Source organism: Pagrus pagrus, assembly GCF_965226575.1.
Source record: "Pagrus pagrus genome assembly, chromosome: 21".
NCBI classification, from domain to species: domain Eukaryota; kingdom Metazoa; phylum Chordata; class Actinopteri; order Spariformes; family Sparidae; genus Pagrus; species Pagrus pagrus.
In genome coordinates, this window is record NC_140208.1 from 17859874 (window position 1) to 17887603 (window position 27730).

Here is a 27730-nt window from a genome sequence, read left to right on the forward strand (position 1 = left end):
AAGTACTGGCTGTTTAGTACATGTGACAACAATCTCCCGTATTCTTCATATGTCTGGGCTATGGGGTAGGGTGGCAATGACAGAAGCCTTTTCTTACGAATAAAAACATCCAAGCCCGCCTAAATTTAGCAAAAACACATTTAAAGTCTCCCAAAAGCATGTGGGAAAATGTGTTTATAGTCTGATGAGACCAAGGTTGAACTTTTTGGCCATAACTCCAAAAGGTGTGTTTGGCGCAAAAACAACACTGCACATCACCAACAGAACACCATACCCACAGTGAAGCACTTTGGTGGCAGCATCGTGTTAAGGGCTGTTTTTCTTCAGCTGGAACTGGGGCCTTAGTCAAGATGGAGGGAATTATGACCAGTTCCAAATACCAGTCAATGTCGGCACAAAACCTTCAGGCTTCTGCTAGAAAGCTGAAGATGAAGAGGAACTTCATCTTTCAGCACGACAACGACCCAAAACACACATCCAAATCAACAAAAGAATGGCTTCACCAGAAGAAGATTAAAGTTTTGGAATGGCCCAGACCTGAATCCGATTGAAACTCTGTGGGGTGATCTGAAGAGGGCTGTGCACAGGAGATGCCCTTGCAATCTGACAGATTTGGAGCGTTTTTGCAAACACGAGTGGGCAAATATTGCCATGTCAAGATGTGCCATGCTGATAGACTCCTACCCCAAAAGACTGAGTGCTGTAATAAAATCTGCTGGTGCTTAAACAATAAAAGTATTAGTTAAAGGGTGTGCACACTTAATAAAATGATGAGGGGCCATTTTATTGTATTATGAGTACATTTACCTTTATTACATAAAGTTAATTTTGCTTCATACTGTATACTTACATACTTTTACTTACTAAACATTTTCAATGAAGGACTGAGTATTTCCACTGTGTGATATTGCTTCTTTTACTTCAGTAAATGATCTGAATTCTTCCTCCCTACTCTTGATATAAGTAGGAAACCAGTCTGTGGAGGCGGGTTGCCAGATCAGGTCAGTGGTTGCCTGTTACTTCTCAAGGAGTTGAAAGCCAGTCTAATTTACCTTTTTTGTCTATTTAGCCCCATTTGCTTTCTTTACTTTTTGTTGCAAAAACTTGGTTTGTGATTTATCTTTCTCCATCAAGTCCTTTTTTTTTAACCTGTGTTGTTTTATTACCCATGGTTTTTCCATTGACCTTTGTAATGAACAAGCAGATTATCTGTGCCGCTGTGTTCTCTCATGGACTCCAGTGAGACAAAACAACATGTGGACACAACGTGGTCTATGCCAAAACAAACCCAGACTAACATTTTCAGTTTCCAAACAGCTATCTGAGACACTGAGGTGAAGTTCACTGCAAGAAAACTTTGTGGAAGAGGGCTCCTTAAAATAACCGCCCTAGTTATTCCATCTTTGTACTGACACCAGCGAAGACTGAACAGACTGAGGGAAAATGAGCACAGAGTAGTCCTCTGCTCTATATAATCCGAATAATAAACACACAGGTCTGTGAATACAGTAGTAAGTTTTATTCAAACTATTTCTTAATGACAAAAGACAGTGTCACAGTGATTTGAAAAATAAAAAGTGCTTGCGAACTTAATCAAACTCATTTCCCTCACAGTAAAGAAACCAAACAGATACAGTGTGTTACAATGATGTTAAGTCACAGTCATGGCGAGAAATCAAAAGATGCATAGGAGACCTGACGATGCTCCTCGGAAGGCTCCGACCGTGTTACTGCATGAAGAAACAGAATCAACACATTCTACGTACAAATTACAACAAACGGTACAGAACATGCCGATTTCCAAAACAACAAGGCTGCTTGTTGTTTTGAACATCACGTAGTTATTAAAAATTAGACGAGGATTATGTAGAAATTAGAAACTTGTGTTCGGAAAGGCTGAAGGTTTTCTTCTTCTTCTTCCCTGTCAATGATGACACAACAGTAGCAAAGGGATATTAACAGGGTAGTATCATTAGAGTGAGGTGTGCAGTGTATTCAAATAGGCTTACATTTGCACAAATACTTATAAATGCAGCTTTTGATTACCAAACACCTGATGGTTTCATAGTTACAAATGAAAATAAATAAGTCAATAAATAAATAGTCTTTTTAAAATTACATCAGGAAGCTTTTGCTGCTGTTTTTATGTTTTTTTTTAAATTTCACAGTCATTTGCCGTGATGAATGAAACTTACTGGACTCCCCGGTCATCAATCTTCCACCTTAAAATCAGCAGTTCATCCTCCTGAGCTTGAATTTGATGTGGTGATGCTTATTTTCCTGTATCAGTTCCATTTACTTGGTCTATATTAAAAGGTGCAGTATGTAAGAATTGGCCACTTGTTGAATTCATTTTCAAAACAAGCAGGGTGCAGCATATCACCAGAGTAACTGCTAACTGCTCAGTTAGCAATGTAGCTAGACTTGGACCGCAGTGTAAAGGAGCCTTATACTGGTGGGGCTAGCTGGTTAGCATGCTAACTTCAGTAGATATCTTGCAACACAATATAAAACTTCAAAACTAATATTTCTTCACATTCTGTTGATAATCTTGGTTAATTTTCGTTTTAAAGGAAAATTCTTACATATCGCACCAGAAAAATAAGAAATACAGCATTTCACAAGAGGGAGTCAGTTATCACAACAATAAAAAAACGTGGCCATTAAAGCTTTATCTTCGAAATGATAAAGTTTTATAAAGGATTTGAAGGAAAAGTTCAACATTTTGGGGAATAAACGCATTCGCATTTTTGACAAGAGTAACATGAAAAGACCGATACCACTCCCATGTCTGTATGCTAAATATGAAGCTACAGCTTGTTTCTTCTTTAGCTTCATAAGCAGTTAGCTTAACTTAGCCTAAAGACTATGTCATTTTTACACTTCAGTTTTTGTATGGATTAAACTGAGATGTAATGTGTTTTAGAGGTACTGGTAAGCAGATTGTGTTACCTTTGTACAGAGCCAGGCTAGCTATTTCTCCATTTCCAGTCTTTGAGCAAAGCTAAGCTAAGCTAAGCTAAGCGGCTGCTAGTGGTAGCTTCATATTTTGCATGCAGGTACAAGTGTGGTATCAATCTTCTCGTCTAACTCTCAGCAAGACAGAAACCTAGCATATTTCCCCAAATGTCTAACTATTTCTCTATGTTATCAAGTTAACCTGACAACCAATAGGCTGAGAACTGCCGACTTTCATTTATCGTCTTCCCTCTTGCACGTGCTTTATAACATTTCCAATCAAGCTGTGTCTGAGCTCAAGTACGTCTACAGGTAATCACTCCATCCTCTGCCCGTTCCCTTACCTTCCTCACACTCCTTTTCTGTTTCCTTCCCTAACCCCAAACCCTCTGGCCTGGTTTCCCAGTGGCAGGCCCTCACAACATCCAGCTACTGTCTCTACCACCAAAACTTAAGACCGTCATAGGAGCTGGCTACAAGATCACTGGATTTCTACATTTGCAGAGTAGACAAAATACAGTAGTGCTACAATATTAAGAAGGAAAATAATTCCTCATATGTGGAGCTTACCACAGCTCCTGAGGCCGGAGCACATTAAGAGCCATTTGGATCTTTGTCAGACTTACTCTCCACTGTTAAGTGCATTCATTGTTTTCATTTGGCAGCCACGCACTAACCCGGGTGGTGCGTGAAACCACCTTGAAAATGTTTTGATTTTCTGAAGGCAGTCAGATGAAGGCAGATCCTTTAACGTTAAGCCAACGCAGATCAAAAACAACAGAAACAAATGTATTTTTCTTGTATTTCCTTTTGATTACATCTTCTGCTGTGAGGCAAACATCTGTCGTTGTAAACACGGACACAATATGGCTATATTGTACTTTTTTTCAATCAGATGTTTGTCACATGACTTTTGGCAGTAGTGGCACGTAATTCACATCCGTTGCTTAGTTGTAAAGAATAAAATCGGGGTTAAGATTCAGAACTCCACTTAGCTGGTCCCTTGAAAGTTTCCTGTCTGTGATGTGACCGTGGAGTGGCGAGATAGCTAAACTGGGTCAAATTTCTCAAAATGTGATTCGGCCTCTTCGACATCCCGACTCATTGCAGACATCGCTTCTTCTTGAACAACCGCTGATTCCCAACTAAAATATGTTTCCTATGGTAAAATTAAATGCTAGCACAAAGCCCTGACAAAACCTTCAAACCCTAACTCAAACATTCAAACCCAAATGATGACCTTCAAAAGGAAAACATTCAAACATATACATTCAAAGCTTATTTCCCAACGCTAACCTTTGTACTCAAACGTTCACCCTTCCATAACCGAGCTACCACAGGCTGAGCTCTGCTGTATGCCAAGCTCCGATCCCTCTTCCCCTGGTACCAAACCTCACAACTGAAAACATAAAACCTAAAATCACATTTAAATCCGCCTTTGCCTTTGAAGTCTTGCAGCCTGGAGCGCTGGTCTAGGAGCTGATGATCTGACCTGACCAGGTCTCGTGCTTGGTGCCTGGATTCAGGTGGGTGATCACCACGTCGACAGCCTGGATCTTCTGGTTCTTGGGGGGGATGGGGCACACCTTGTACGTGACCTCGTCCCCCTCCATAGGCACGTACTCTCCCTCAATGCTGCACAGGAAACAGTCACAAATTCAACATCATGTGTTTCATTGAATCATGGGCAATGCAGCAATTTACTACTGCACATAAAGTTGGGGAACTTGCTTAAGTAAGATTTAAAAATCAGTTAACTAAATTGACGCAGCTTTATGTTGCAACTTATTTCTTTCTGATCAATTTTCTATTTTATGTTGTGACAACACTGTGCTTGTGATCCTGTTATGGTTCATATGACGCATACAAATGTCAAAATATCTGTGGTTTGCTGAAGCGTTAACTGCCAAAGTTTAATTCAAGGTAATGGGCTGCTCTCCTTGTTCATCGTCTCCTAAAGGTGCATTTAGGGATTGGAGGATCCTTCATGATGGCAGAGGGGGAACGATTTTGGGTAACAAGAGGTGAGAGGACACAAGGAGGCATAAGTTAGCCTATAAGTTTCAATGGCAACTTGGCAACAATGTAGCTTGTCACACACTCGTAGTGTGAGCAAAACATTAGTCTCTAAGAGTAAACTCAGGTAACCCTGATGACATCACCATGACATCATCAGGGGTTATATTTTCAGACTTTTGGAAATTTGGTCATTTTCAAAATTAGGGGAATGCTCCTTTAATATAAATGATAAAATATAAGTACTTCTATATTCCTTTAGTTGTCTTCTTGTCTGTTGTTTTTTCTTTAGCAATGGGTGCTGTGCTTAAAAGCGATTATAATAAATGCGACTTAGTGTTGATTGGAAAAACTGCAACGTCAAACTGATTTGCTAAAAATGCAGATGGAAAATCATAACCTTTAAATAATAGTCTGTCTGAAATCATTGTATTGTGTTTATCAGCTATTTTAGCGACCATGTTAACTAAACGAAACAAATTCACTCACTCAGAGATGTGGACAAAGATGTCCTCTCCTCCGCGAGAGGGGCGTATGAATCCATGACCCTGAGACCTGGAGAAGTTTTTACACACCCCTCTAAATACTGGACCTGATCTGGCTCGCACTGTCCTGCAGAGAAACAGGGGGGAGGAAATCATCATCACAGTTATTCTGAGCTCTTAATGAAGACATTTTATAATTAAATTGAAAGCTGTTATATCAGAGGAAATCTCTGAATTCTGGTTGTGGGCTCAAACCTTGAGAAAACCACACGCTGTTTTACTGTATTTTTACATTATTAAACCCATTACCAGCAATAATAAATGATTTATTAACAATTATTAAAGCAATATTATGTCCAAAAAAGGTGAATGTCAAGGTGATGAGACTAGAATCTGTCTGACTCACGCTGAGTATGTGCGGGTGCGTTTGGTGGGCAGCGGGCTGGGCAGCTCTCCAGGCTGTGGAGGTTTCCTCTCCCTCTCCCAAACCCGGCTGCCCTCCCTCAGGAAGGGGAAGGACAGCTGCAGGGGTGTCCGGGGAGAGGTGAGTGGCAGCGGAGGGTCTGCCGGTGAGGAGGCATCAGGTTCTGACATCTTAGCTGGTTACAGGTAGAAGTTTTGGGTCTTTTTTTTTCTCCTTCTTCTCTGTTTTAGGTGTCCTCCGATGGTGCACAAGAAAGAAGAAGGCGGAGGGTTACACCTCCTGCATGGCAAGAGTGTGTGGGAGGGTGGGGAGATGATCAGAGAGGAGGTCTTATAGGTTGAAGAGCAACAGTACCCTGCGAGAGAGGAGAGAGGGAAGTAAAGAGAGAGAGAAAGAAAGGTGTTTATGGTTATTTTGGAGAGTACACAGATATTTTAAATTTTATTGCAGTCTCATTATGTATCTAGTTTCTATGAGCAAAGCTGATGTGCTAAACTGGACCTGTGTGCTTGGTGCAGTTGCAGATGTCGGAAAACAGTGATTTATTAGTCCTTGTCTGAACTTATCATAGCTAATGTCTGAACTTATCCAGCTAATGGATCCAAAAAGCTTTCCTGTAAGAAGCTGACTATCTCACATAAAACAGGAAATCAGCTCCCTTCCGTCATCTCGAGAGTGCACATTAAGTTGGATATCGACTTTTGCCAACACAGGGAAACACATCTATCGTGGCTGTCCTCGGATATCTCCAAATATGGTAACATGGACAATTTCAGATAAACAAAAGGCTCCTTCATGAGTTCAGAAAAATCTTTTACTTTTTAAGACAAAAATAAATCATTAGATTACCTAGAAATGTGTTGTTCCAGAGCTGAGGAAGAACATTTGAGCTGTTATATTGAACACAATTACCATTCACATACCATTTATAGTGTCATATATCAGGCATATTTGTGGTGTCATTCGACAAGGATGACATCTAACTATGAAGCCAGGAATCTTCGTCTGTCTGTCTTTCTGTATGTCTGTCTCATATCACAAGAACTACTTCACACTTGGTGGGTGTATGGCTGGGGACCAAAGAAAGTGCATTGTTGAGTGTGAAGCTGTTTGGACGAGAAATTAAAAGATATCTTTAAAAGAAAACATTTGTGCAGACGCATATCTATGACTTACAGCAGCCAATCAGGTGTCGTTTTTGTCTCGACAACCGATAATGCTAACGATTTCACATCTGGCAGCTGTGTTGCTGAAGTGCAGTGTCGAGTCTGAGAGTATGGAGTTATGAGAACACTGCAAGCAGCAATACAAGAGGCCAAGCAATCAGCACATACTAGTATTTTTGAGAAATAATTTCCCATTAATAATAAAAAGACTGATACATCGTTGACCCTGAATAGTCTTCCTCAAAATTCGTGTCCTCTGACTGCTTTGCTTTGAAGCTGTTCTACCTCTTATATATTTTTCTCTGCATTAATGCTGAATGTTGGTGCTACATACTGTAGTGAGTCTAGAACGGGGTTCAGCAACCTGTGGCTCTGCAGAGGCTTTGACAAAAAAAAACACATGGAAATTAATAACGGTTTTCTTTTTTTAACATCATCAGTGTTGTAGGCCTATAATGATTCTTACATTCTCTGATTGTAAAAATGCAAAGTCAACACATGGTATCTGTTCTAGCAAGTTGTGATTTTGTCAATGATTTGAACGACCCTGAAATGTTTGTTTAGGCCGTGTTACCTTCAATACAGGGCTTAAATAGCTTTTGCTTTTGCTTTTGCTTTATTGTCTAGAAAGACACCAGCGCTCTTTGATTTTTAGAGGCTGACACCAACAGATTTCTTGTTTCAATGTTTAATCAGACTCCATTGTAGCTCAAACTGTGTACACTGTCACATCAATGTTACAAGAACAAATGAATCACAAAACAACATAACTCAAAACACTGTCTCTAAAACAGCAAAAGCTAAATATTTTATAGCTCAAGTGTTTTGCAGTGGATTTTCCCTCAGTTGTAGATATAACACCAGGTGTACAATAGCTGGAAGCTGCTGTGATCAAAATGAAAATAACAGAGCAAGTTGATTACCCAGCACCAGCCTGCAATCTTGCTGGCTTTGAAAAGGTCCCAAGATGATGTGCATAACAATCCTGCCCCGGAGGACCTCGCCTCGGCTCATCGCGCTCGATTATATTAAAATCCCCACTCGCCCAAGACTGACATCCATTAGAGGATCGCTCCTTACAGTGTGTATAAACAACAAGCTGCTCTCTGGACCGTTTCAGACAGTCATTTTGGGACGAATGAGCTCGGTCACCGTGCCTTGACACAAACCCAATTATCATTTTATAAGTGGGAGTTGTGATGAGTATCATCATGCAGCTCATTATTTTTGACACTCACTACACACAAAGGGCTGCAGGGCATTGTTCTACACAAGCTGAACGCCTACACTGAAATCTAGTGGATGTTGTTGGGGTTATCAGCAGCCACCTCCCACTATATCTCAATATTGATGTAACATCTGCAGGCTGAATGTTTGACAGGAACTGATGAATTCAGTGTGTGTCAGAGTCAATCCCACAGGCTCCGTTCAATATCACACTCTGCCTCTTTCGCTGTCAGTCTAAATATAGCAGGTTAAGTGTGTGAGAGTGTGTGTGTGTGTCCGTGGAGAGAGATTGGAGCTGCTTTTACACTGGACAACGAGGGTCCTGAGGCAGAAGTTAACAAGCCTGATGTATACACACTTCATATCACAGATGCAGATTGGTGTTGCACAAACAGTTCTGAGATCCAGTCTCCAATCTTTCACTTCTTTCTGAGAAGAGGGTGTGTTTGAGACAGATATGTAATAGTTGTTCAAGTTTCCGTCCTGGGATAACAACTTCTACTGCACTGGGAGCACCAATGTTCAATTCAATTCAATTCAAAAAAATTTATTTGTCCCCAGGGGCAATTCAAGTGTTCATTTTGATCTGTGTTGTTTACCAAATTTGGCACTACTTCTCATTACCTAACCCTCTAACGAAAGTCCCCTTAGTGGTCCCGCCTCCATCTGCTGTCAGTCGATGACTAATAACACATTGTAAGATTATTTTCCTCCTTTTACTATTTAAGGAGTAATTGTCCTTCAAATGTAAACAGAAATTACCAATGAACAAAAGCAACAGACCATTAGAATGACAAAAATAGGCTATGAAAACAGAAAAAAATGAGATAATAATTCAGGGGTAAACAGTTTTGTGGAATCGTTCTTGTTATTTGACAATTTAATAGTTTTCAACTCATCATGGAGGATTTATTCCAGAAAAATTGTGAACAAATGATGAGCTTTACAAGGTAGAGTTGTTTAACTTTACATTTATTAAGAATAATAAATTCAAGTTACAGCCTATGAGAGCGAATGTTGCCAACTTGTGCTAGCTGGCAGAGGTTTAACACCCACGTAGTCACTTGTTCCTTTAGCTTCTGTGGAACCAGAAGTAACTTTAACAGTCGCATTAAAACAAAAGCCATGCCAAAGACTCTGTGAGACTGTACGAGTAACAGCAACTATTTGCGCTAAATGCTAATGGCAGCTTGCTAACATCCTACACAATGACAATGCTAACTTGACGATGCTAAGCAGGTATAATGTTTCCCATGTTCAGCATCGTAGTTTGCCGTGTTAGCATGCTGACATTTCTCTTGTTCGCCCTGGGTCAAGTGAAAAAATAGCAATAGTTTTGACATTGTGCTGTCTTTGTATTGTGGTGCAGAGATATCTACTAAAGTTAGCACGCTAACCAGCTAGTTCTGGTCCGTCCCAATCCAAAGCTCCTGTGCTCCCAGTCCAAACACTACCTGCACAGCTACCTGAGCTAACTAGCTAACAGCAGCTACAGACATTAGCTAAACCACTCAAGTCCTTGAGATAACAAGTCAAAATCCTGAGATGAAAAGTCATATTTTTTACATAAAAAGCAGCCAATTTTTACTTATTGCACCTTTAAATACAGTCTTTGCTGTTGGTAGAATGACATCACCTGGTCACCTGCTAGCCTATCTGCCATCTTTGCTAGCATACATGAAGGACTACAATGGTTTAACATCTCCCAACTCATAATGTCAGATAAACTTAAATAAACTATTAAATTGTGGAAATATAGGGCAATACTGGAGTAACAGTTCATGTTCATATAAGGTTTGCAGGGCTGTACAGTGCGACATATATGTCGCACGTGCTACATCAAAACATGCCTGTGCTAAGAATTAATCTGCCCTGTAGCATGGGTGCTATGGGCAGATTTAGCCACAAAAAACCTAACTACCTTCCTGGTAGTTGTAGGCAACTGTGGTCAGTGATTAATGTTATGTCTTGTTTATTGAACGCCAATTCCCACAATTCCTCACGCTCGCAGCTTTTACTCCCGCTCTGTCCCATACGGCTGGGTTGGCACACAGTGGCTAACGCTAACGTTACTCAAGAGATTTTTCCAATCTGTCCGCGTTGAGAACACGAAACGACCTAAAGAGACCCCAGGTGACGGGCATTTTTAGGGTGTGCTACAACTCTCTGGTCCTGTGCTAAAAAACTGTCAGCCTCTGTAGCACTAGTGCTATGAGCTGAAAAAGTTAACGTACAGCCCTGGTTTGATTCTGTTATTCAGCCCGACTCTTATTCTACGACACCAAAGCATTTACAGTTAATATAAGTGACACTATGATTACGTGGGCCTAATGAGTAAGTAGCTTAATTGTGAGGTAGCATTCATATGGCTATTCTTGGAAAGACCTTGTGGCTCAATAATTATCCATCTGAAAAATGTATTTTCTCTATCAAATTTTAAAAAGAAGAGAACTAAGAGAAGAGAAGTAAGAGAACTAGTGAGGTTTAGGTTGGCTTCCTCCAGGCACGACCAACCACACATCCAAATGGGCCAAAACTAGTACAAGGGTTCAAAAGGTCCCCAGCATCATCAAAGGAGCGGTTTTAATCCCTCCGGTTTATGAGCTCATTTAGCCAGAAGATCCTGCAAATGGCTGATGATGAGTGGGGCTTTTATCCCCCTGGTATCATGTTGGATGGTGTTGATGCAGTGATGATGAACACGCACATCTGTCATCGCGGCGGCACAGGGGAGAGGACTGATACCACGGCTGACGGATGACGAGGCAGTAACCATGTAGCCTGAATAATTTAGCAACTTGACCGGTCGAGCTCCTGTTATTAGGGCCGAGAGTGGACTCCTAGGATGAGTCTGCAGTGCTTCTGTGTCAGATGAGTTGATGAAACATTTAACATTTAATCAGGGGGGGGCTAAAAACAAACAGAAAAAGCCAGATCACAGACTGACTGGAGGAGCTTTTGAAAAGACAGACAAAAGGCCAAAAAGCACCTCCCTGTGAAACCAGGGCACTGTGGCTGTCTGTACTCGCCTGCATCAGCATGGCAGACACGTCAACTACTCTGCACACACACACACACACACACACACACACACACACACACACACAGGGAGCCAGCCAGTCTTTAAACTTTATATTAAGCCTTTAAAGAGACACACAGCCTGGTTTGTGATATAATTTGTTTGAATGTGAAGCTGTCAGAGCCTTAATAATTCACTACAAAATAAAAGCCCTTCAGGCGGCTTGTTTCCAGAACATTCTCACACTGTGGCAGCTTGAGACAACAAGGCGAAAGGATGCTTCACCGGTGGCCAATAAACGTGACACCAAAATGGGTCTCGAAATGGGACACATGTAAGAAGATGCAGGCTGAGATTGGTAAATCTGCACTATGGGTTGAAGACATTTCATCACAATGCTGCCACAAACCGACGCCGCCTGCCCGACACGGAGAATAAAAGGCTCGGATGTGTAAAGCCACGCTACAAAATCACACATAAACCCCGATCGATTACACGATTGCTTACCGTCAAAGCGCCGATCAGCTGTCAGTCACACGATCATCGACGCGGCCCCGTGTTTTTGAGGCGATTTAAGGCAATTATGTCTGATTAGAGCCGGCGAAAGCTGCGGGGACATGTGGTGAATAAGTGAGGGGATCTTGGTATGGATGCGGCGCACACAGGCGGGATGAAAAGGCAGCAGCAAATGAAAAGGAGGCAGCAGAGACGGGGCGGGGGTGCAGGGGGTTACTGTGCTAAAAACAACAGCGGGCTTCACCATACTACAGTCCACTCTTTGTTCTCCTCATGGACGGTTTCTTAATGTTTATTTTATTTTTTTTCTTCTTCATCAGACCAGTGAGATTTAACTGGGTGTTGAATGGACTGGGATAGGGTATCTTTTATTGGATCTTCATGCAGGCATTGTGTGTGAAGCTCGAGCTAATGTCCTCTAAAATACTATTTCAATGTCAAATCTACTCATGTTACAAGTGATGGATTCTTTCTTTATTTCTCTTTTACAGAGCAAAATAAAATGTCATTATTTTTTTTATTTTCATTGTTTTATGCATCCCGTCATACGATGGTGTGAAGCAATTTTGATTTTTTTTTCCTTTCAAGAAGATGTACGTAGGCTTATTTATTGTACTGAAACCAGAAAATGCACTGCAATCCATCCCCCTTTTCTCTCTCCTACTACATTTCAATGGACCCACTGCTATGGAAGCACATTTCTGCCAAAAAAAAAGGGGGCCCGACTGCATCATAATACAACTGATTAAAACTTTATTGATTATGTGTGTGGGCGGCTGTAGCTCAGTGGGTAGAGCAGCAGGCCAGCGACCAGTCGCTGGTTCGAACCCCAGCTCCCCTAGCAGAACTGAGCTACATGCCGAAGTATCCTTGAGCAAGATACTGAACCCCAAAACTGCTCCTGGCATGCAGCTGGCACCCTGTGGGGCAGCCTCTGCCGCCAGAAGGGCCCTGCCATGAACTGGCGACTTGTCCAGGGATATACCCTAGCCTCCGGCCATAAGAAACTGGGATTGGCTCCAGCAACCCCGCAACCCCCCGAAAGGGGGGGATAGAGCGGCAACATCTCCTGCAACCCTCACGGATAAGCGGCAAAAAAAAGAAAATGAGATGAGATGATTATGTGTTGGGGGTAAATAAATCAGAAATTCATCAAGCAGACGGAACCATTTTTAAATATAAACAAACATAAATATAAAGTTTATTTTGAGATGTTTTTAAATCTAAACCTAATTTGTATATAGAATGTTCATTTCTTCCACGGGGCTTTGATCTGACGTATCCATGACAATATAATATTGATGTAGCCTGAATCATTCTCTGAACACCACGTGCTTTAAAGCTGTGTGAGAGGAGCAGGAGATATAAAATAATCTTTATAATATCACTAAGGAAGACATTTATCTAGGATCTATTTACCAACAAGGATTTCTACAGGACCATCAAGGATTTCTACCGGACCAACAAGGATTTCTACAGGACCAACCAGTATTTCTCCAGGACCATCAAGTATTTCTACAGGACCATCAAGTATTTCTACAGGACCAACCAGGATTTCTACAGGACCATCAAGTATTTCTCCACGACCAACAAGGATTTCTACAGGACCAACCAGTATTTCTACAGGACCAACAAGGATTTCTACAGGACCATCAAGGATTTCTACAGGACCATCAAGTATTTCTCCACGACCAACAAGGATTTCTACAGGACCAACCAGTATTTCTACAGGACCAACAAGGATTTCACCAGGACCAACAAGGATTTCTACAGGACCAACCAGGATTTCTACAGGACCAACCACGATTTCTCTAGGACCAACCAGGATTTCTACATACATGTTGAGAAGAAGCCTGCGCCTGCAGCTGTCAGGATATTATACGGAAGAAGGAACTCCATATATTTCCTACAAGGAGGTGATATACAGGTCAGTTCTCTGTGCTATATGAACACATTCTGTGTGCTTACAACATAAAATCTTCACACGTATCAGTCTTTTCTAACTTTCATTGTATCCTTCAGGGTCTTTCGGAGGAGGAGATTCCACAATCGTGGTCACATGAACACAATTAACAATGGAATCAGCTCCCAGGACTCTATTGCCAGCGACGACCACTTGGATGAGTATCAGGACGTGACTGACGACGAGGAAAGCACTCAGGCCAGTCGGACTTGGACCCCTGAAGAACAGACGACAAGGACTAAGGCATCATTCAGGTCTACTTGCAGCACCATGATGAATGCCACTTTCCTCCTGCTGGTCCTTCTGGGTTTTGGTGAGTGATTTCAAACTTTCTGCCATAATAATTTCTAGAACACAAATCAAAACCTGGGACAGCTGGTTTTATTTTAGTCCCTGGTCCAGGTTTTAGGTTAAGTTCTTTGTTAGTAGGAATGTATGTATGAATTACTGTAAGTCACTTTGGACAAAAGCGTCTGCTAAATGTCCTAAAATGTAAATGTAAAATGTAGGAAAATGTCTAACCTTTGTGCTTTGCATCCTTCAGGAATCATGACATACATGATAATGCAGCTGAGAGAGGAGGTGCAGTCACTCAGACAGCAGAGAAACATGATTATTCCTCTGGCAGACACGATGCCCAACTTTGCCTTAGAATCACAAGGTAAGTTATCTTATCATCCATCATCCGTCATCAGTGTTATGATAATTCATATGTGTGTTACTGTGGAACGTGTTTGGAGGTTGATTTCTAACTTTGTGTTCTTGATTTGTGTGCATGCAGGTGCTAGAGTTCGGCATAGTTTATCCTCGGACACATATTGGCACTGGAAACCCATCTGGAACATAATGGACAGACTGAATCACTGGTGGTATTCATTCATTTCACAGCGACGTGTGATCCAGGTAGGAATTCACATTCACTAACTCTCCTAATCTTTTCTTATAAAACTTAAAGTTGCACTATGTAGTGGAAGAAATAATATTTGTATGAGTTTGTATTACCTCATTGATATTGTAAATATTACAATTTTAAGTTTGAATTTCTACAAATACATAGGGAGAGGGCTTTTTTACAGTGTTCATAGATCGTTTTACAGTGGATTGTAAATTACACTTTTGCAACTTCTAGTAGTTCATGTGATCATAGAGAAACAGTGGTAGTTTATGGAGTGTGGAAACTAAAATATTTCATTTCTCTCCTCAGGGACATTCACCATTACAACCAGGACATTGCTGGTGCTTTCCAGGTGACCGTGGACATATCGTTGTCTCTCTCTCCCACCCGATCTTCATCACTCACGTGACGATCAGCCACATAACAAAAAGCCTTTCCCCCTATGGCAACATCGCAAGTGCACCGAGGGAATTCGCTATCTATGTAAGTCATCCATTTTCTGTCATTATCCTAGATATATCCTGCATACATTGCACATCCAACGGTTCAACTAATCACTTTCTCTGTATTTTTTTCTCCAGGGAATGAGAAGAGAAGATGAGAACATCTACTTGGGAAAACTAGTTTACGATGAAGACGGTCCAGCAATACAGACCTTCGAAGTGCCTGTGAGTATACTATAAGTGATGCAGCATCACTCCCATGAACATGCAATGCAATTGGGTCAATGACATGACGCCTAAATTTTTTGTCCGACTCTATTTTTTACAGTTAAAAAAAGGTTTAAATGCGTAAGAAGAAACCACAGATATGCAATATATTTCCCACATATATACCTACTTTAACTTTTCAAAAACAGTTAGTTGTTGGCAATTTTTGTGCTCTTTAATGCGTCAAAATATCATGTGGTACAACTGTCCGGCCTTAATTGTTGTTTCGAAAACGTCTTTAAATTTCCCTAAATCTGTTCAAATTTATTTTCTTTCCTATTTGGCATGATTTGTGTTTTGTAGTCCTGTACACATTTTCAAAGCATTTGTAGGACAAATTCAGACAAAACAAATCAAAAGAAATTCAAATATTTTGTTTCTAAACACTTTAATAACTGAGGACTTGTAAAAAAAATGTTAAGTACATTATGGAAAATAACTAATTTTAAGATGAATCACGGTCATGACATTTTTTAAGGCCACGGCCAATTCATATGAATGAAAAACCACTAAAAATGCTTAATTTAATTTTTAATTTTAATTTCTGTGTGCACAACATTCCTAATGTTTGAACAATTGCAATACATGCTAATTTTTTTTATTTTAAATTTGGCCTGTTGAAAATCCTTACACGTCATTGACCCATTTGTAATTCCAAAACATTGTCTCTGATGGCCTGTCCTCTTATCCGTTTTGTTGCAATGCCTGACGCTCTTTGTTCATGTGTCTCTCTTGTCTCTTACCAGTACCAAGACAAAGGTGTCTTCCATCATGTGAAGCTACAGGTAGACAACAACTGGGGAAACACGGACTACACCTGCCTCTACAACTTCAGGATTCATGGTCAACCCCCCATCTAACAGGACGGTATTGTATGTATATTGAAGGTAAGTATTTTCAGGGCCTGCACTTGTGGGTTTCCTCCTACCACCCTACCATGCCAGATTAACTGGTGTGTTTTCGTTTTGAAAAAAAAAAAAAAAAAAGCTTTATTAATCCCTGAAGGAAATTAGGTAATTGTAGGTATATTTAAAGTAAGTATTTTCAGGGCCTGCACTTGTGGGTTTTCTCCGGGGACTCCGGTTTCCTCCCACCACCCTATCATGCCAGGTAAACTGGTGTGTTTGGTGTGAAAAAAAAAATAGTTAGCTTTATTAATCCCTGAAGGAAATTAGGTAATTGTAGGTATATTTAAAGTAAGTATTTTCAGGGCCTGCACTTGTGGGTTTTCTCCAGGGACTCCGGTTTCCTCCCACCACCCTATCATGCCAGGTAAACTGGTGTGTTTGGTGTGAAAAAAAAAAAATAGTTAGCTTTATTAATCCCTGAAGGAAATTAGGTAATTGTAGGTATATTTAAAGTAAGTATTTTCAGGGCCTGCACTTGTGGGTTTTCTCCGGGGACTCCGGTTTTCTCCCACCACCCTATCATGCCATGTAAACTGGTGTGTTTGGTGTGAAAAAAAAAATAGTAAGCTTTATTAATCCCTGAAGGAAATTAGGTAATTGTAGATATATTTAAAGTAAGTATTTTCAGGGCCTGCAGTTGTGGGTTTTCTCCGGGGACTCCGGTTTCCTCCCACCACCCTATCATGCCAGGTAAACTGGTGTGTTTGGTGTGAAAAAAAAAAGTTAGCTTTATTAATCCCTGAAGGAAATTAGGTAATTGTAGGTATATTTAAGGTAAGTATTTTCAGGGCCTGCACTTGTGGGTTTTCTCCGGGGACTCCGGTTTTCTCCCACCACCCTATCATGCCATGTAAACTGGTGTGTTTGGTGTGAAAAAAAAAATAGTAAGCTTTATTAATCCCTGAAGGAAATTAGGTAATTGTAGATATATTTAAAGTAAGTATTTTCAGGGCCTGCACTTGTGAGTTTTCTCCGGGGACTCCGGTTTCCTCCCACCACCCTATCATGCCAGGTAAACTGGTGTGTTTGGTGTGAAAAAAAAAAAAGCTAGCTTTATTAATCCCTGAAGGAAATTAGGTAATTGTAGGTTTATTTAAAGTAAGTATTTTCAGGGCCTGCACTTGTGGGTTTTCTCCGGGGACTCCGGTTTCCTCCCACCACCCTATCATGCCAGGTAAACTGGTGTGTTTGGTGTGAAAAAAAAAAAAGTTAGCTTTATTAATCCCTGAAGGAAATTAGGTAATTGTAGGTATATTTAAGGTAAGTATTTTCAGGGCCTACACTTGTGGGTTTTCTCCGGGGACTCCGGTTTCCTCCCACCACCCTATCATGCCAGGTAAACTGGTGTGTTTGGTGTGAAAAAAAAAAAAGAATTATAATTTGAAATAATAAAAAAATAAAGGCATTGAATTGGAACTATTTTGCTCTGTGTGTTTAATACAGTATTTTCTTCAAGTATGACGATGCTTTTTTTTACATTATTTTAAGTTGAATTTTAGGTCTAGCACATCCAACAAGTGTTTTTGTATGCAGGCATATTTTTGGTGTTTATCTTATTCAACTAGAAAAATTGTATTTCCTACGAAAATACAGTGTGAATGCTGACTGCTGAAGTGATTTCGGAAATCTGCTGAATGTGCTGGAAAACACTTGCCTAATGCAAAAGCTGAAAAGGCAGAAAGGCTGAAAATTAATAGGTTGAAAGAGCTTAGAAAGCTGAACATTTTGATAGTTGAACGGTTTCTATAGCTGAACATGAAGCTGGATACTTGAAAAAGCTGAAAAGGCAGAAAGCTGAATATTTGAAAAAGATGAAAAGGTTGAAAGGCTGAAAATTACAAGGTTGAAAGAGTTTAAAAAGCTGATGATTTTGATAGTTGAATGGTTTCTATAGCTGAACGTATGCTGAATATTTGAAAAAGCTGAAAAGGTTGAAGAGCTGAAAGTAATAGACTGAATTGGCTGAAAAAGCTGAAGACTTTAATAGCTGAACGGTTTCTCTAGCTGAACATGAAGCTGAATATTTGAAACAGCTGAAAAGGTTGAAAAGCTGAAAGTAATAGGCTGAAAGAGCTTAAAAAGCTGAACAGTTTGACAGCCAAACAGTTTCTGTAGCTGCACATATCGTTAGCCTCATAGCATAATTGCCTAAGTCATTTTTTGGCCAAATTGAGATATATGCCTAACTTTCCTCTCCTACCACTGCTGCATCACCTTGCCTTATTGGCTATGTCCTCAACCTATCAGAACACTTTTTAGAGTCCAAAATCACTATCTGCCTAAGTCATCTTTTTGACTTAGGCATTTTTGCCGCTATATACAAAGATGGCTGATCGCGCAAGAAAGTTGAACATAAGTGAAGCATTAGATCTTCTCTTCGATTCATCTGGTAAGCTGGTTCATTCCTTCAACTTTCTAGACAGTAAATGTACTCTCAGTCAATCAAGGAGATTAGGAACTGTGTGTTTAAACTTTTAATCACAATTCTGCAACAAGATATGATGTAGTGTAAGAGCTAGCTAATGCTAGCAAAACTTAATTTTAAGTGTTAATTTTAAGTGTTTTGACTAGAAATAAAAGAAGCATTCTTGGTAATATGGAATCACATCATGATGATTAAGTCTTTTTCACTTTAAGAATGTGGCTGCATTATTTGATTTAATCATCAATCATCCTATTTGCATTTTCATTCTCATGATCTGCAAAATAGTGCACATAATTCAAAATGCCCTATCAATGCACTTTTTTTTATTATGGCATAAAATACGCAGTCATGAAGAAGAAAATGAAAATGCAACTAGTATGGTTGTTGATTAATTATATTTATCAGTCAAATGATGCAGATGCATTCTTAAAATGAAAAAGCATTTCTGCAAATGCATTTTAATTTAAATATTGATCACGATCGCTTTCATATTGGTAAGATTTTTGAAGTGAATCTTTTCATTTAATATGGTTTACTGTTAACACTCAGCGGCACTTTATTTTCTTCTGCTTCAGGGTCAGGAAATGAACTTGACACTAATTTAGAGAAGGATTTAGATGACAGTAGACCTGAGAAAGAAGGAAATGACATAGACACTGCACAACAGATTGAAGAAGAAACAGCCAGTAAAGCATCTAGAGCTGATTCTGATCCTGATTCCTGGTCAGAAAGTGAACATGATGACTCCGTCTTGGATGAGGACTATAGACCTGAGAAAAATGACCACCCAGATAATGATAGTGATGCAAACACGGCTCAACATAGTGAGGAAGAAACAGGAGCTGCACTTGAAGCGTCCACTGTTAAACGTCATAAGCGTCCAAGGTCACATGCATGGAAGCGACAGGTGATTCAAGAGAAGCGCCTTAAGGGGGAGAGTTACAAGAATGCAAGGGGGCAGGAGAGACAGCCAAAGACCATGGGCCCACCCTGCACATCACAGCACTGCTTAAGGTCGAAGAAACGAAGTTGTGAACTGCTGAGTGAAGAAGAGAGAAAGGATATCTTCAACAAATTCTGGTCCATGCCCTCCTGGGAGACACGCAAGCTGTACATCCAGACTTTAGTAGAAAATGTAAGTGGTCAACAAATTTGTCATCTCTACTGCCTCCTTAGCTCATCACCTTGTACTTCATTGGTTTCAGTCCAGATTTCAATTTAATTGCCTATTTTACTTTCTTTTAACTGCAGGTGCCTATACAGCAGAAGAAAGGTGGTGTTACATCAAGGAGAAACACGTCCCTCTCATACCACCTGCAACTGGCAGATGGATGTAAACTACCTGTGTGTAAGGGTTTTTTCTGTTCAACCCTTGGCATCGCCCCCAGAACCATCGGATCATGGTTAGCTGTGCCCATGAAAACAAAAGCTGATCCGCCCAAACCCAAGATCAATAAGACTGGTAAGTGGATTATTATCCAGGAATAGTATGACTAAAGGGCTAAGATCTTAGTTCAATTCCCTTGTAAGTCTAGAGTATATCTCCATTCTAATTTCCAAGTTTTCTTTGTACTTGCTAGGTCCTCATGTGCCCATATCAGATGCTGATCAGACCTTCCTGAAAGAATGGCTCTCTGGACTGCCTACCGTTCCATCCCATTACTGCCGTCAGGTTCCCTCCTATCAGGATAAGAACTTTCTGGAGCCGGGAACAGTTCTAAGTGACCTTTACAAAGAATACCAGAAAGCTGCTGGTAAAAGTGGAGCACGTGTTGTGAGTGAGACATATTTCCGAAAAGTGTTCACTGAGCAGAAATACTCTGTGTTTGTACCAAAAAAAGACCAGTGTGATGTATGTATCAGTGCCAAGGTGGGGAATATAGATCAGGAAACCCTTGCTACTCACAGAAAATTAAAGGCTCAAGCCCAAGCTGAAAAAGCAAAGGATAAAGAGGAATCTAGTGACAAACTCTCAGTGTGGACAATGGACCTTCAGTGTGTCCTTCTGTGCCCCAAGACAAAAGCGAGTACAATGTACTATAAAACTAAATTACAGATGCACAACTTTACTTGCTTCAACCTGGGCAACAAAGATGCGTATTGTTACGCCTGGGAGGAGCATGAGGGCTCCCTCAGCAGCGAGGTTTTTGCCCATCTGCAGTACACACACTTCGAGTCATTCCTAGCAGCCAACCAAGCCATTGAAAAAATCATAGTCTGGAGTGATGGCTGTGGATATCAAAATCGGTGTTGTACCATCACAAATGCGTACCTAGATCTGGCCATGAAGCATGGTGTCACTATAGAACAAAAGTTTCTGGTTTCAGGGCATACCCAAATGGAGTGCGACTCCATGCATAGTCTCATTGAACGGCGCATCGTCAAAGATATTCACACTCCTCGTGATTACATTGTCATCTTTGAGACTGCGCGTTTGAATCCATCCCCATACAAGGTCACCCAGCTATACCACAAAGACTTCATGAAGTTATCTGGGGCCTATGTCACCAACATTCGACCAGGTAGAAAAGTTGGCGACCCCACAGTCCATGACCTTCGGGCTCTCCAGTACTTGGCAGATGGTCAAATCCTTTACAAGTTGGATTTTGAGTCTGACTGGGAGGACCTGCCTCAGCGACTCAGCCTCCCCAATGAATCATTCCAGTGGGTCCCACTCTTTCCTGCCCAACTGCCAATTACTCTCAGGAAATTCAATGACTTGCAGGCAATGAAACCAGTACTACCAAGAGTGGCCCACCAGTACTATGATGACCTCCCTCATCATTAGACAGCTGAAAAGGAGTTCAAGGCAAGGTTAAAACAACTTAAGGTTAAAACAACTTAGGTGAGGGTAAAACAACTTAGTTAAGGTTAAAACAACTGAGGAAAGGTTAAAACAACTTAAGGTTAAAAAAACTTAGGTGAGTGTAAAAAAACTTAGTTAAGGTTAAAACAACGTAGGTAAGGTTAAAACAACTGAGGTAAGGTTAAAACAACTTAGTTAAGGTTAAAACAACTTAGTTAAGGTTAAAACAACTGAGGTAAGATTAAAACAACTTAGGTAAGGTTAAAACAACTTAGTTAAGGTTAAAACAACTGAGGTAAGGTTAAAACAACTTAGTTAAGGTTAAAACAACTTAGTTAAGGTTAAAACAACTGAGGTAAGGTTAAAACAACTTAGTTAAGGTTAAAACAACTTAGTTAAGGTTAAAACAACTGAGGTAAGATTAAAACAACTTAGTTAAGGTTAAACTTTAAAACAACTTAGATATTGTTAAAATAACTCAGGTAAGGTTAAAAAAAACTTAGATAAGGTTAAACTTTAAAACAACTTTGTTAAGATTAGACTTTAAAACACCTTAGATAAGGTTAGACTTGGTTATGTTATCATTATATACATATGTACTGTAAGAGAAAAAAATGCCTAAGTCATGACATATTCTGCCTAAGTCACTTTTATTTGTTATGGAGTTGATGTTGTGTCTTTTATTTTTTTTCAAACTTGTTCGCAGGTCTGGTTGAACTTGGTGTTACATTATCAATAAAAAATACCAATGTGCTTGCTAGAAATTGTGTTTTTTCTCTTTTTCCGAAAACGTTCAAATATGACTTAGGCAATTATGCTATTAGGCTAACGATATGCTGGAGCAGTAGCAGAACCAAAGTTGAAAATGTCCCCATAAGAATGAATGGGAAAACACCTCCCAAACACCTGCAGGTTTAGAAAAAAGTGTGATGGTTATGGCCAAAATATGTATACGGTGAGTAACAGGAGACATTGCTGAACCATGTGATGTGTTTTTTGTTTCTGTAGAGTGAAAAATGAGGGAGCCAGAGCGAGAGACAAAACCAGTACCATCTGCTCCACTCCAGAGATTTAGTCTCAAAGTTTACACTGCGGCTTATGGGGGAGTTGCTGGAGTGCTTGTCGCTCGAGGGCTTCTACAGCCAAAAGTTTAAGTCCTACATCTGAGATAAGACCATCATCTGAAAGCCAACAAGATTTCCTACATTTCTATGTATATATTGTCTATGTGAAGTAAAAGATGTGGGACCCAAATCAAGCTGAAGAGAGTTTTTTCTAAAGTTTTTGCAGCTGCTCTCCACTCTAGCAATGATGTCACCCACTCTAGCTCACGCAATACACACCCATTATAAAACCAGAAGACGAGCTAAAAATCCTTCAAACTAAAACTGTGATCATTTCAAAACCATAGAAGATTTTCAAAAACTAAACACATGCCAAATAGTTCAAGGTCTTGTGACTATTTTAAAGTTGGAATGGTGTCTGTAGCTCAAATTATGAGGGACCACAAGAGGTTGAAAGTGGATGAGTTTTGAAGAGGATTTGAAGATTTTCCCATTTGCTTCCATATTAATTTTTTTTTTTGAAAAAGCTGAATATTTGAAAAGGTTGCAAAGTTAAAAGGTTGAAAATTACAAGGCTGAAAGAGCTTAAAAAGCTGAACATTTTGATAGTTGAACGGTTTCTATAGCTGAACGTGTGCTGAAGTAGTTACAGAATAAAATTTGAGAAATTCCCCATAAGGATGAATGGGAAAAAATTTGCAGAAAAAGCTGAATATTTGTATATTTTTATGAACTCATCATCCATCCATCTTGCAAATGCACACACTGGTCATGTGACAAATCCAACAACTACGTGTATGAAGTAAGTATCACTGCCTAATGTACAACTTGTTGGTTTCAGAACAACATATTAATTTCATTCAATTGAGTGTTTCAATTTTCTGCTACTTTATACGTCTTCTCCACTACACTTTGGAGGCAAATATTGTACTTTTCACTCCACTACATTTATTTATTAACTTTAGTTAATAGTTACTTTACAGATTGGATGCTGCCTCAGACAACCACTGATTTTGATGATCAAAAAAACCCCACTGCATATCAGATCCTATAGCGGGTCGACCCATAGTATGCAGTATATACATACATGTAAATATATGTAATTTACTCCGGTACTATTTATATCAGTCACTTTCACTTTCAACAAAGTCATATTTTTAACACAATATCTTAACTTTTACTCAAGTAGGATTTTGGGGTACTTTTTACAACACTGGATCCAAATCCAGTGTATCTTGAGTTGTAGCAGAACTTCCCTGTTATATTCAACCTGCAGCTTCTATATGAACGACCTGCCTGTTGGCCTTTTTCTACATCAACAATTCTTAATCAGCAGGAATGATAAACTGTCCTGGTTGGTTCTCAGGTTGTTCTACAGTAAAGTCAATGTAGACTTTGCCTTTATTATTTTACATTGATGAAAAGGAGGTTTCCTGTTGGCAAAAACTATTTACAATGAAAATAAATGACAGCAATTGAAAATAATACAACAAGGGTTGAATAAATACTAACACAAGATATCAAACTAAAGTTAAGCATTAAGCAGTCGCATGTTAGAAGAAAATGAGTTGAAAATAGTTGCTGATGCTGGAGACGCTTAACATGGAGGTTGGGAGCCATGGACATGTTCAAGAAAACAACTGGAAACTGTAACAATGAATAGGTTTTAAATTCAGGCTCTGTCAGACTTTCCTACCTGTCCTTTTGGGTAAAGTTTAGTTTATGCTTCTGCGTCGCGGAGCTACGTCGTCGACCCTACGCCGTCATTGAGCATTCGAATTTCTGCGTCGAGGGAACGCATTGGTCTGCAATTCACCGCCAAGCCGCGCGCGGGGGGGGGGTTGAATTGGTTTCGGGGGGTTCTTGCTCTCTTGCACTGCAGTTGCGGTCAGAGTGGATATGCTGTGTAGCATTCTGGTCACAGTGTGGGGCTTACAAGCTACATGCTGCACAACACCAATACTCCTCCTGGCCTGCTGGGATCTCACAAAGCATGGAGTTCACAAGCAATAGGAGACAAGCATGCAAGCAGCAGAAGTAACTGGCAGTGTTGTTATACTGTTGACCGGAAAAGCAACTGCCGGAATGACGGTCTGAGCGGACCAATCCCAGTCCTTGCCGTTCGCGTCTTGACGCGTCGACGTGACGCGTAGTCAGGATTTTTTGGAGGCGCACATCAGGCTAGCTACGCCATCGCCGCGACGCAGAAGCATAAATCAAGCTTAATGCTACTGTGTGTTCATCTTAAATGAAGTGATGGGAGTATAAGCTACGGTTACAGGAACTGGAAAGATTTCATAAAATTAAAGGGACAGTCGACACATTTTACAAAGTAAGGTTTAAAAATCCGGCCCGGATGGCTCCTATTGGATCGATCCAATCCCCTCGCTCACTCTCCTGCTCCTGCTCACGTCTGGTCCCGACCCACTTCACATCATTTGAACGGTGGCGAAATGTCCGTGAAGATATGGACCCGATGCTGATACAGCTGCGTTTCTGTTGAGCAGGTAATCTTTCGTCTTTATTGTGGATGTTGTGACGCAGATAACTTTCATGCCGATGCTGGCTTATGACTGTGAAAGCTGCCGTTAGTTTGTTTCTGTGTTATTAGACGGTGTCTGTCTCTGCAGTATTGTCAACACTTATTTACTTGTTCGACGGAGACGTTAGCCTCTATGCTAGCATTGTAAGCTAACAACAAGCTAACATTGCTATCATGTTTACACCAAATCAGCCTATTTATTTGCTCGTGGCAGCTAAATGAAGCAGCAAGTAAGATGAATGAATGGATGAATGAAACCCCAACGCAACGCGGAGGGGTTTCGGATTTATTTCCAGATTTTTATTTTATTTGTCCGGATTTATTTCTCCATAACAGCCTCTTGCCCGGTCACTACTCAGCTGTTTTGCTAACCCTCCTCCCGGTCTTGTCCGTTTGTTTTCAACGAAGCCTTTGCTAAATCAATATGATGGATTATCATATAGGCGTTACGATGTCTGTATTTGTGTGTCTTATCTGTCATAAACAAGAGTTAACGGTTTACGGGCACGTTTGTGTCGCAGTCTGGTGCTACTCAGACAACAGCTGGGACACACACAGCTGGTCAGAGACTCACACAGGTTTATTTTTCAGCCACAATGTGGAAACGATCGTTGTGATGAAAGCTGACGGCAGCATCTGTTAGTCTCTTGGCCCTCAATAACTTTTAGAAGTGGCTAACTTAGCTGTTGTAACTTATTACCTAGCTGTAACGTAACGTAGCTGTAACGTGCTAATGACGTTACGCTAGCTTGGCTGTGGAGTAGGGCTGCCACAAACGATTATTTTGATAGTCGACTAATCACCGACTATTTTTTCGATTAGTCGACTAATCGGATCATACGTAAATTGAATGTATAACATACAGTTTATCGCACCAGCATGCAGCTGCTCTTATATAACAATCATTAGCTTTCAGCTTGAAGTGTTTAAGGTATATGCTAACTACTAGTGACATAGGCCTTAATAAACTCTCCCATGACATTCTAATGCACCTGTACATCAGAAACAATAGGAGTGATAGGTACAGTAGGATATGCAATAATTAACTACTGCATACATCTTGACAGCTCTACTTTACACTGTTGATTTGTATAATCCCAACAGACATGTCCAGTGATTTTCAGCTCTCTGTGTTTACATGTGTCTGTTCTGATGATACAAGTCAGCTCCTGAAATGTGTGTTTCTCTTCTATAAAACACATTCTACATCGCGGAGGCAACGTCTCTCCACTTAGGGCTTCCTTCACCTTTGAAACGGGGCAGAGCTCCGTGGGAAACACCTGCCTGACACAGCAACGTAGGGAACCGTGCACGTCCGCGGCGCACAGCTCCACGGACATGCACGGGGGGGAAAACGGCGTCGCCGTCGCACCGAATGCACGCGGCTACAAGCCGCTTTGGGTTGTGAGCGCGCATTTCGCGCGTCTACATTGGAAGCTAATAGGTAGGCTATTATCAGTATAATCAGAGGCAACCATGAATGAGTTCGCCTCAGTTTCACGCGATTGTCACTGTCAGCCTGTTAATTTTACTGACCCGAGCTGAGACGCACCCCCCAAAACAAAAGTCTTCGGATCTGAACGATTCACACAAGTCTCCTAATTGGCCACGAAAAAAGCGAGTTGCGCTTTTCGGCGCGCTGTTTGCATCCCTGAATATAACAAAAGTGCATTTTGTGCTCAGTGCTCACAACTGTATTCAACTTTACTACACTCTGACTCTATATAATCCCAAACTGCACAAGGCTCTTGTTCCTAAAGCTAATGAATCAAATCGTCATCGCTAATGTTAACGTTTACAGCTATCAATATGAGTAAGTAGTAAGTTAGCTCTCTGTTTACGCTAATGTTAGCAGCTAACTAGCCAGTTAGCTTAACGAGACGCCGGTCCCTCTTCATCGTCGTTGTCAGCCACAACGTGCTTCCTTTTCAGGAGCTCGTGCATCACACTTGTGCTGCCGTGAAAGGCAAGTTCTGTTCTGTCACTTTTTTCTTTTGTTTTCTTAAAATGCTCCCACACTTTTGAGCTCCGTTGCCGCCGGGTAGCCATGATACCAGAGAGCCCGTCTGGTATAACTTCAGGTGACACCACGGCTGACCCAGATTACCAGACTGCGCATGTGTGTCAAGGACAGAAAGGCAGACGCGGCAGTGGAAGGTGCCGCAGCAGAGAGAGAAAACAAAGTTTAAAAAAAAACAAAAAACGACGCGTCGACTATTAAATTAGTTGTCGATGATTTTAATAGTCGACGTAATCGTGACTAGTCGACTAATCGTGGCAGCCCTACTGTGGAGCTTAGCTGTGGACATTGTAATGACTTACAAGATTTACGTGAGTTTCAACGTGCATTGTAATAACTTTACCTGTGATTCCGACATCGTTACTCCGCATTCAAAGCTGGGCTGTATTTGGTTTCTGCTGGCCGGCTTGTTGCTCTTGTTGTTTGTTGCGGGAGGGGGTGTGTCGCGGGAGGCTCCTAGGGGAGAGCGATACGAGCTCGGAGGGGAGGGGTTAAGGAGCACAGAGGGGAGGGGTGTGTGTGGGCGGGGATGCTTTTTTCAAACCTTTCTCAGATCGTAGACCAGAGCTTTAAAGGTATCGTTGGT

At 40.7% G+C, this 27730-nt stretch overlaps 2 protein-coding genes across 3 annotated transcripts; one reads left to right on the top strand and one right to left on the bottom strand.

Annotated features, from left to right (window-relative positions):
* Nucleotides 1-1504: 1504 nt before the first annotated feature.
* Nucleotides 1505-27582, bottom strand: csdc2a (cold shock domain containing C2, RNA binding a). Of its 2 annotated transcripts, none has more exons than XM_084343233.1 (4): nucleotides 27488-27582; nucleotides 5866-6238; nucleotides 5464-5586; nucleotides 1505-4593 (listed from the first exon to the last, which is right to left on the bottom strand). In XM_084343233.1, the coding sequence occupies exons 2-4, from the start codon at nucleotides 6051-6053 to the stop codon at nucleotides 4431-4433; spliced, it is 474 nt and encodes a 157-aa protein (XP_084199359.1). In that variant the 5' UTR covers nucleotides 6054-6238; nucleotides 27488-27582; the 3' UTR covers nucleotides 1505-4430. The 2 variants fall into 2 exon arrangements, with proteins under 2 accessions (XP_084199359.1, XP_084199358.1); XM_084343232.1 differs by lacking the exon at nucleotides 27488-27582 and adding an exon at nucleotides 11803-12015.
* On the top strand, nucleotides 13115-18338 carry LOC311250997 (SUN domain-containing protein 3-like). The gene is made up of 7 exons (XM_084343231.1): nucleotides 13115-13738; nucleotides 13834-14087; nucleotides 14319-14435; nucleotides 14556-14677; nucleotides 14979-15152; nucleotides 15251-15337; nucleotides 16126-18338. The coding sequence occupies exons 1-7, from the start codon at nucleotides 13650-13652 to the stop codon at nucleotides 16237-16239; spliced, it is 957 nt and encodes a 318-aa protein (XP_084199357.1). The 5' UTR covers nucleotides 13115-13649; the 3' UTR covers nucleotides 16240-18338.
* Nucleotides 27583-27730: the final 148 nt, after the last annotated feature.

Excerpts from the sequence above, each read along its gene's own strand:
- csdc2a (XM_084343233.1), bottom strand. The coding sequence starts at position 6,053 with ATGTCAGAACCTGATGCCTCCTCACCGGCAGACCCTCCGCTGCCACTC. Across the intron at positions 5,587-5,865 it reads CGCACCCGCACATACTCAGC|GACAGTGCGAGCCAGATCAG; the intron begins GTGAGTCAGACA and ends GTTTCTCTGCAG. Across the intron at positions 4,594-5,463 it reads ATCTTTGTCCACATCTCTGA|CATTGAGGGAGAGTACGTGC; the intron begins GTGAGTGAATTT and ends TTTCCTGTGCAG.
- LOC311250997 (XM_084343231.1), top strand. The coding sequence starts at position 13,650 with ATGTTGAGAAGAAGCCTGCGCCTGCAGCTGTCAGGATATTATACGGAA. Across the intron at positions 14,088-14,318 it reads GCTGGTCCTTCTGGGTTTTG|GAATCATGACATACATGATA; the intron begins GTGAGTGATTTC and ends TGCATCCTTCAG. Across the intron at positions 14,436-14,555 it reads CTTTGCCTTAGAATCACAAG|GTGCTAGAGTTCGGCATAGT; the intron begins GTAAGTTATCTT and ends GTGTGCATGCAG.